General features: G+C 51.4%; 1 protein-coding gene across 1 annotated transcript in view; it reads left to right on the top strand.

Annotated features, from left to right (window-relative positions):
• Positions 1-9498, top strand: part of HADH (hydroxyacyl-CoA dehydrogenase) — a 42275-nt gene that overhangs the window by 29184 nt on the left and 3593 nt on the right. Inside the window, exons 5-6 of the mRNA XM_012655126.1 lie at positions 2315-2404; positions 6476-6548. Of these exons, the coding sequence (XP_012510580.1) occupies positions 2315-2404; positions 6476-6548 (163 nt within the window). The remainder of the gene's footprint in view (positions 1-2314; positions 2405-6475; positions 6549-9498) is intronic.

The raw sequence follows: 9498 nt of genomic DNA, 5'->3' as shown, positions 1-9498 counted from the left end.
ATTGCTTTAGTTACTATGTCATGTACACAGTGTTTTAGAGATAAGGACACATTCTGTAGATTTACTTTAAACTCTAATAATGTTGTTTTCAACTACATTTACCTGATAGTGTCTGCCCTTGTCTTTGGAAATGTAGTATGTTGGTTGTTAACAGCTAATGCTTAGCAAATGTTACCATTTTCTACAAAATATTTTGTAAAACTGTTGTTCTCTATTCAGTGTTTCTTCTTCTTCTTTTTTTTTTTTGAGACAGAGTGTCACTGGTTTGCCGGCTAGTGTGCCGTGGCGTCAGCCTAGCTCACAACAACCTCAAACTCCTGGGCTCAAGCGATCCTCCTGCCTCAGCCTTCCGAGTAGCTGGGACTATAGGCGCCCACCACCACGCCCAGCTAATTTTTTCCATTTTTAGTAGAGACAAGGTCTCGCTCTTGCTCAGGCTGGTCTCAAACTCCCGACCTCAAATGATCCTCCTGTCTCAGCCTCCTAGAATGCTAGGATTACAGGCGTGAGCAACCTTGCCCGGCCACAATGTTTATTCTTTAACTTTAGCTCTTGATATGTGTTGCTGGTGGTGAGCATCAAAATGAATTGTATAACGAGCAGAGTGGCTCCTTTACTTGGGACTGGACTCATTTAAGAGTGTGTGTGTGTGTGTGTGTGTGTGTGTGTGTGTGTGTACGTACGTACGTACATACATGTATCTCTGCAGACTTCGTTGGAACCAAGAGCAGAATGTCTGTATGTAGCACATTGCTGTTTGTTGAATGAATGAGCAAACATGCATCTCTCCTGTTTAAAAAACAACAGACCTTTGCTATGGACTCCTTTAAACCAACAACTTATTGTTAAAACTCCATAGTTGGCAGCATCCTTTTCTTAGCTCAGTCTCTGGTCCTGAAGACTTTTTAGACCTCTTCTTGAATAGCTCTAGGACTGCTCTTTGACTTTTGGTCCCACAGCGGTTTCTGGTCCATCTTGTCCTGCTGCTCATCTCGGTCTTCACGGTGCTTTTTTTCTGTTCCACACATTCATCTCCCTCGTGTCATGACGTGGTACTTGTGCTTGGCCCCGATGTGGGGTGAGGTGCGGCCGTGGCGGCCTCCTGGCTGCCGCCTCGTGGCTGTCCTGGGCCACGAGCATGTGAGCTCTAGTGAGAGCCTCCTCTTCGTTTACGGGCACCCTTCATCCCGCACAGACGGCGCGTTAGCCCGGAGGGCCCTCCTGCAAGGGGAGGGCACGTCAGGTCTCGTGAGCTCCATTTCTTAGAAGAGCGGTGAGGCACTGGCCTCAGATCACAGACAGGGTAGAAGCCAAGCCTGTTTGCTTTGACTCTGAATGACGTTCTTTACTGGCATTTAAATTTTATATAAGTATGTAAAGTTTAAATTCACCTGGGTCTCTCCATTTGCCCAAATCTAATCTCTGATAGAAGAATTCTCTAAATGTCTGCTGAGGGCCGTTGTGCCGCCATTGTGCTTGGTGCCGTCTCCTACAGATGCCCTCGAGGCGGCAGCCGTGTGCTTCCCTGTGCTTCCCGGGGCGTCAGGAGCGCTGCTGGGGCTGGTGGCAGGCCCTGGCCACGGCCCTGCCTGCTGTCAGCGCAGGCTGCCTTTTGCAGCACGAGTCTGTTCCACAGCAGGGCCACTGGCCGCTGGGACGTCTGTGTGGGAGAGCGTGGGGTCAGGGAGGAAGAGTCACATCTGTGACTTGGGCAAGGCACTCCCGTCTTCCTGGGGCTCTTTCTCATCAACTATAATGTGAGAAGGGGCTTCCTGCTGAGAATTTTAAGGGCAATCAGCACATTCTCCTAGACTTCCAGCTGCCACTCTGAAGTAATTAACAGTGACAAGTAGAACAACAAAAGCAGCATTTACTGAGCACTCACGAGCTTCTAGGAGTGTGGTTAGTGCTTTACTCCCAATCTGGTTTCATTCTCAACTCCTCGAGGTGGACAGAGCGATTTCAGTGTCATTTCAGTTTTAAGAAGCATGGGCCATGCAGCCAGCGAGTGGTGCAGTTGAACCTAAGTCTGACTTGGCAACCAGGCCTGTAAAAGTGTCCTGCGTGCGCACACACACACGTGTGCACACATTTGTATTTTAAGCCTTGATTTCGTACATTCTGCACTACTGCGTTGTCTTAAAATGGACATTTTGGGAACTACTTTGTTTCTGGCTTGAGATCCCTACTTCTTTACTGAAAGTAAAATTATTTTTATACCTGCACGGACTGTTTTGATCAGCGTTTCCTTGAACCATTCTACTGAAGTTACTTGCTGACTCTCTGGTCATAGTTCTCTGCTTTGCATTTCCAGGTCATCAAAACACCAATGACCAGCCAGAAGACGTTCGAATCTCTGGTCGACTTCAGCAAAGCCCTGGGAAAGCACCCTGTTTCTTGCAAGGTAGAGTACCGGTCGCTTGGGAAGGGGGTGATTTTTCCTGGAACCTGACTGATTTCCGTTCTTCTGCTAGACGATGTGAGAAGGAGCGTTGTTTACTGCAGGCTGTCCACGTGCTGCAGAGAGCCACCTGGGCCTCCGTTCTAGTTTGCAGGCAGGGAAGCCGCACTCCGCAGCCAGGCCTGAAGCCGTCAGGATAGTCTGAGACCCGGATGGCGCCAGGCCTTCAGCTGAATAGAGGGCTCCACTCCCGGCCCTGGCTTTTGTCTGTTTGGCTGCATTTTCATAAATGGTGTTCGTTGCCCCATCAGCTTTAACTTCCACTGGGAGTGAGAACCCTGTGTGTCGGGTGCAGCTGTTGGACACGTACATCCCTAACAGAAAACCAGGACTTGACTTCTGGAAAGAGCACTTGGAAATGCTGAGACAGGAAGAGACCAACCTGCCCAGGGTAGCGTTAACGAAGCTGGTTCCCAGTGGAACGTTGCCTGTGTTTTTGTTCTGTGTCGTGTTGTGTTGTTTTTCAGTGACACACTTGGCTGGGTAGAAAGCACGCTCGGCCTCCAGCTTCCCCTTCTTACGCTGCCCCGTTACGCAGAATGACCCCAGTGGTTGGAAGGGTGACCTACTGCGTTTTGGTTGCCTTCAGTTTTCCCATTTCTTTTAGTTCTCTTCAGTTTCCCCAAAACGTAGGGACTGTACTTCTGCAAGAGTCTGCACTTTTTCTAAAGGGGTAGCTGTGTCGCTAAATGCCACACGATTACAGAGTTTCGCCAATACCTCGTCTACTTGTTTGATGGTGGCCCTTTATACCATACGGCTCTTCTCATGGCTACTTTTGCTTTCTGAAATATCCTTACATTTGAGCTCACAGTGCTGGACTAACCCACGAAAACGCACGTTGCTCATGAATCGTGAACGAGCCGTCGGTCGAGCGGGTCTCGGGAGCCAGAGTGGACCGGCACGTGCAGCCTCCCCCAGTCCGGGGGCGGTGTCAGTTTTAACACCCATTTTTTGTCTGTTTACTTGTATGGTTTTAAATTATCTGCATTTTAAAAATGACATTAATAACTGGCTTCTGTGGTTGCACTTTCTTGCCCATCTGCGCGTTGTCGGGGGAAGCAGGCGGCAGCAGCATTAGCAAGAGGAGGCGGACGGAGGTATCAGTGGAAGCGCAGGGGCAAGCCCGTGATTGTCTGCGGCGGGGGAGTCGCCAGTTTACAGAGGGTGACGATCCATTCTCCATCAGAGTGGCCATAGCAGCGGCCGAGATGGAAGCTTTGTCTCATGAAACCGTCCTTGTTAGGTCATCCTAGAACTTTCTCTGTGTGGTACCTTAGCGCTTTCTGGGGTCTTTCTGGGTCAGTTATTTAAGCTCTTCTGAGGCCCCAGACAACATACAGCAACCACATTGGACGAGGCTCAGCGAACTCTTCTGTGAAGGTCCAGACAGCGTGTGAGGCCACACGGGCGCTGTGGCAGCGACTCAGCTCTGCTGCTGTGACGGGAAAGCGGCGTGGGCGGTACACGCAGGCCTGCGCGTGGCCGTGCCCAGTAAGACCGCATTCGCACGGTCAGGCCGCGGGCTGGATTTGGCCTGTACTGTCATAGTTTACCAACACCTGACACACAAGAATGACACGAGTGTTTCTGGAATGTGTCATCCGTGGGGAGAGTGCGGTATAAAGGTTAAAGGCATGTGCTAGCTCAACTGGGTGCGAGTCCTGGCCCTGGCACTTATTAGCTGTGTAGCCTTGGCAAGTTACTTAACCTCTCTGTGCCTCAGCGTCCTCGTGCCTCACACAGGGATAATAACAGCACCTCTCTCCCAGCGTCGTTACGAGGAATAAATGATTTAATATTTGTAAAGTACTTAGAACAGTACCTGGCACATAGTAAGTATGGTAAATAAAATGTGTTTAATAAATAAAAGTCTGAAAAATACAAGGCGTACAATTATGTAAAACTAAATTGTTTTATCGGAGGACGATGTCTCTTTACAGTGTTCTGAGAGCACCTGTCTCTGCGTCCTCAGCGGCACTGAACATGATAATAATGGGGAAGAAACCTTGAGAAAGGGTTTCTGGCAAAAGTGCTCTTTTGTTCTAACGAATGTTTCTTTGGTTACTAGTGAGTCTAAATATTCTGTGAGTTTTCGCGCTTTTTCCACACGAGCTCCAGGAGCTCTTTCTGTAGAGGATGACGCCACGATTAATAGAGTTGGAGCAAACATTTTTCCCAGGCTGCTCTCTGACCTTTACCTGACACGTGGCGCGCTCTGCGTTCCCACGCTCCCGCCCTCAGTTGTGCAGGAGTCCCTGCGAAGCTGAAAAGAGCACTTTCGCCTCCGTTGTAAAATCAGCATTGTTTTATAATCTCGGTCAACACGTTGACTGCCGCGTGAGTTGTATTTAACTCGGGCTAGTTTTGAGCCTAGGGCCTCGAGAAGGGCATATAACTCACACGTCCCTTCACCGTGGGAGCTGTGTGGCGCGCAGACAAGTCCCACTGCCATGCTGCGGCCTGCTGTCGCCCACGGGTGGCCCCGGGCAGAACCCTGCAGCTGGTTTGTGAAAATCTGACTTGTTGATGTTCATATTGTTACAGCTAATATTGACAATTTAATTCTAGAAATGTGGATTGAATGAATAGAAGTCAGTAAATGTTATTTTTCTGTTTACCTTTAAGTTACAGTTAAGCCTGACAAGCCAAGAAAAACACTTTACCCTTATGAACTGTTTTTCAAGTTTTCACATTACTTTTTACATTACTAATTTTCAAGTTTTTATATTACTTTTGAATTTAAAAAACACAGAAAACAATAAAAAATGACAAATTTTTCATTAAATTAGAAAGGATCATTTTATTTTCAAAGTTTTTATGCTGTTTTCATAATAAAACACTGTGGCCCCCAGGGAAAATGTTTTCCGGCGTGGCAGTCAGCGTGCGAAACCGATAAGGCCTGTTTGTGCGTCTTTACGCTCCCGTGGCGATGGGCGGGGCTGGTTCCAGGTCTGAATGCTGGAGGTCGGCAGCCTGTTGCTTTGCTGTCACCGCGTGCAGCCACTGAGCTCCTCGGGGGGTACAGAGCCCGGGCACCGTCACTGCAGGTGTTAGTGGGGCGCCCGGGGTGTGCCAGCAGCAGAGTCCTCGGCCCCAGCCAGGGTGAGGACTTCTGCCCACAGGAAGGTCACAGCCTTGAGACAGAAGAGGAGTTGCCGTCTACGTAGTGAAATTCAGCTTTACCCAAATATTACCAATCTGCCAGTCCGGCGTTCTTCGCAAGTCCCCAGAAGCGATCGGTAGATAAATCCAAACCCCGCAATAGTCCTCTTGGAGAGGCGATTGCGTTAGCTGCTGGGGCGGGAAATTGATGACAGCAGCCTGCGGCACAGGCGACCCCCTAGGCGCGGAGGGTCTTGGGTGGGCTGCACGAGAGGCCGGCACTCTGCCAGGGGCTCGGCTTGTTGGTCCCAGCTGGTCCCAACGGTGGCCCCAAGTCAAGTCACTGCGCGGGAGAGGGGACCCCGCAGTCGGGAGTGGCCCCGGCGGCCAGGACGGCAGCGCTCCTCCCAGCCTGTCCTGGCGGAGGCTGCTGCCTCCAGACTCCTGGCGGGAAGGGGGAGGAGTGAAGGGGCCGCCATTCGAGCGTAGGGCCACACACACAGCGTTTCACGTTTTCTGATTCGTCTTCACAACTCCGAGGCAGAAACGACCACCTCCAATTGGCAGGTGACGAAACTGAGTTTCAGAGGACGGTCAGTGTAGACGGGCTGGTGGAGACTGAACCCAGGTCCGCCTGCCCCAAGCCATGCTCTTCCTTCCTGGTGACCCTGTGCCTTGGGAGCATCTGGGTTTGATTTTTTTTAAGTACTGAACTACGATTGTTGGATGAATTGTCACCTGAGATAGAAGTAAGGCTGTGCGGGTGCTTTCAAACAAACCTTGAAAATGTGCAGCTTCCTAAGTGCAGGCAACGTAATTTACAGTGGGAAGGGGTGATTTGGTGACTTCATAAAAGATACAGTTTAATGAAAATTCACTTGTCTTGTCTTCTTCTTTCTCCTGAAACAGGACACTCCCGGGTTTATCGTGAACCGGCTCCTGGTGCCGTATCTCATGGAAGCGATCAGGCTGCACGAACGAGGTATCTGGGCTGACGGCCGGGGCGGCAGGGCTCGGCACCTGGCGCTGCTGCTGTCTGGAGTCCTCACCGTGTCGGAGCGAGGGCTGCGCCGTGTGGACTAGGGGAAGGAGCTTCCGTTTCCTGGGTGCGAGCTCAGCCTCTGCCTGGGCCCTGCTCCTTTGTCCCTGTGTTCCCAGGGCCCCCTGGGTCCCCCCATGGGGCCTCTGAGAAGCAGCTCTGGGATCCCCACCCTCACCCCACAGTCCAGCCGGAGCAGCCGACAGCGGCTGGGTTCACGTCCTGGATCTCTGTTGTTAGTTAAAAGGTTCACTCCTAAAAACAGTATTCCTAACGTACGAATCCCTAGGCTAGAGGATCTGTAAAGTACCTTAAGGTTCTAAAACCTGTGACTCTGTGACAGTCGATGAGAAGTAAATACACGCCAAGGCTGATACGTGATAAGGACGGTTTTGACAGTTCGTTGTCCATCCATACCGAATGGTGCCAGGATGCACTTTTTTTTTTTTTTTTTTTTGAGACAGAGTGTCGCTTTGTTGCCCAGGCTATAGTGAGTGCCGTGGCGTCAGCCTAGCTCACAGCAACCTCAAACTCCTGGGCTCAAGCGATCCTCCTGCCTCAGCCTCCCGAGTACCTGGGACCACAGGCATGTGCCACCATGCCCGGCTAATTTTTTCTCTCTATATATATTTTTAGTTGTTCAGATCATTTCTTTCTATTTTTTGGTAGAGACAGGGTCTTGCTCTTGCTCAGGCTGGTCTCAAACTCCTGACCTTGAGCGATCCACCTGCCTCGGCCTCCCAGAGTGCTAGGATTACAGGCGTGAGCCACCGCGCCCGGCCGGATGCACTTTTTTAATCTTAAGCGTGCTCTAAATTTTTTCCCTCAATACTTGATTGAGAAAGAATGATTTTCCCTGTGGTGAAAATGTCAGGCTTGGGTCAGGGTCACGACTGACCTGCGTCCTCCCGCCCACCTTCCCTCCCATTTCTGGAGCGGAAACTACCGTGTCCGCCTCGCAGGCGAACCAGCCTGGGCAGCGCAGGATGAAGAGCAAGCGGAACTGTCCCCAGTTACTTCACTCACACATGCTCGCGCCGGAGACTGTCATTTTGAAACAGAACGTTTACACTGGCTCCTGCAGAGAGATGAAAGCACATTTGCTTCCTCTAAATCTGCTTTAAATATTAAAACTTTTCTCTGTGGTTTGTGGAAGCAGTTGCCTCACTTTTGCTCCAAGATCAAACCAGCACTTCTGTGTTTATCTATCAACAAATGTGCCTAATTACACCGCAGAGAAAGCGCGAAGCTTTTCGCCCTACCTTGAAAGGCAGTTGCGCGTTTGGTTTCTTTTTTTTTTTGTTTAATAAAATGTAATGTTTAGACTGTGGCTTGTGGGTGATCCACCTCTCCGTGGTGGCGTCTCACGGAGCGCGCTGTCCCTCTGACGCGTTCCCGGACGCGCCGAGCGTCTGCTGGCGAGGGACGGCCTCTTCTCGGCTGCGCTGCCACCAGCAGCGTCCCCTCTGCACAGGGGGCGGCCCCTGGACCCCACCGTCGCTGGCCCCCTGTGAGGGGCCCCTGAGGGCAGACTGACCCCACGGGACGTGCTCTGAGCGCACTCTCCCCGCGGCCCCCGCCAGCCTGTCGTTGCGGTCCCCGTGGTCCCCGTGTGTCTCCCCACGGCCTTGTCAGGGCCGTGAGGGAGCCGGGCGTCCTGTCTGGGGACAGCGCCTTCCAGTGCGTGCTACGGGGCGGACTCCTGCGGACAGCCCCGGCCTCTTACCTTGTCCCTTCTGCCGCTCAGGACGGGCTCAGCGCTTCTGTGGGGACCCGCCATCTCCAAGCCCTGCCGCAGAACCTTGCTCGCCTCACCCTCGGCCCCTGCGGTCAGCGCCGCAGCCTTCGCTCCCACCTTTCTCACGGCCCCCCGAGTGTTCGCAGCGCTGGGCGTGATCTCTCGTCGTGACTTTCTTTACGCTTTGGCTGTCCCTTGGGTCACTGGCCACTCTCCTCCCTGGGGCGTGGCGTGTGCCTCCCTTCCCTTACTCTGTTTTCTTTTCTGGAGCCGCATCCGGCTCCTCCTCGTCCTCATACCAGGTGCTTGCACAGGCCGGGCGTAGGTGACGCGGACAGTGAAGTGGTGTTTCTGACCTCGCTGCTGGCGCGCTCGCGCTCGTGCTCAGGCTGGTCGGCAGGTGGCGCTGTGGAGCCGGCCGGAGACACAGGTGTCGGGCAGGTCCCAAGGCCCCGGCTGCGCAGATCTGGGCTTCACTCAGGAAGCTTCGCTCCGTTGTCTCATCTCAAGTTGGGGGGCCTTAACTGGAGGGAGCTGGAAGGGTGTGTCCCACGAACCTCCTGGGGTTGATGCAAAGTTTTGTGTGCATGTGCACTTTTTATGGCGAGGGCGTCAGATTCTCAGAGAGGTACTTAACTCCAAAGAAGTTGAGGAGTTACTGGTCTAGAACATGATTCCACATTTAGCGCTCTCTCGGCACACTAATCACTGTGTGTGTGTTTTCTTTCTTTCTTTCTTTCTTTTTGCATTTTGCTTTTTTTGCTCTGCGTTACTCAGAATAGAATTTATAGAGCTGTGTTGATTTTGTGGAACTATTTAGATTTTTTTTTTTTTTTTTTTACGATATGTGCTGTATCTTCATACCATTTTTTGAAATAAAATAGTCCTTAAGTGAGTTTGTAAATCTGGAATTATAGTCTTGCCTCTAGGGCTCATTGCCCTGTCCTTGAATACAGATTTGATCAGATGGCTCTAGGTAAGTCGGAACCATTATGCTATCAGATTCCTGTCCCCGGGGGGACTAGCCGTGGTGAATGAACCCGTGTTGAAATTTGGGGTTTACTCATCTAAGTCCTCCCATTATAGCACCAGTACCTTGAGTGTTTGTCTTGTTTTTCTTTGTCTCACTCTGAGTCACTGGTGCCTGCTACATAA

The sequence above is a fragment of the Propithecus coquereli genome, unplaced genomic scaffold, assembly GCF_000956105.1.
Source record: "Propithecus coquereli isolate 6110/MARCELLA unplaced genomic scaffold, Pcoq_1.0 Scaffold46, whole genome shotgun sequence".
Lineage (NCBI taxonomy): Eukaryota > Metazoa > Chordata > Mammalia > Primates > Indriidae > Propithecus > Propithecus coquereli.
This window is presented reverse-complemented; position numbering and strand designations above follow the sequence as displayed.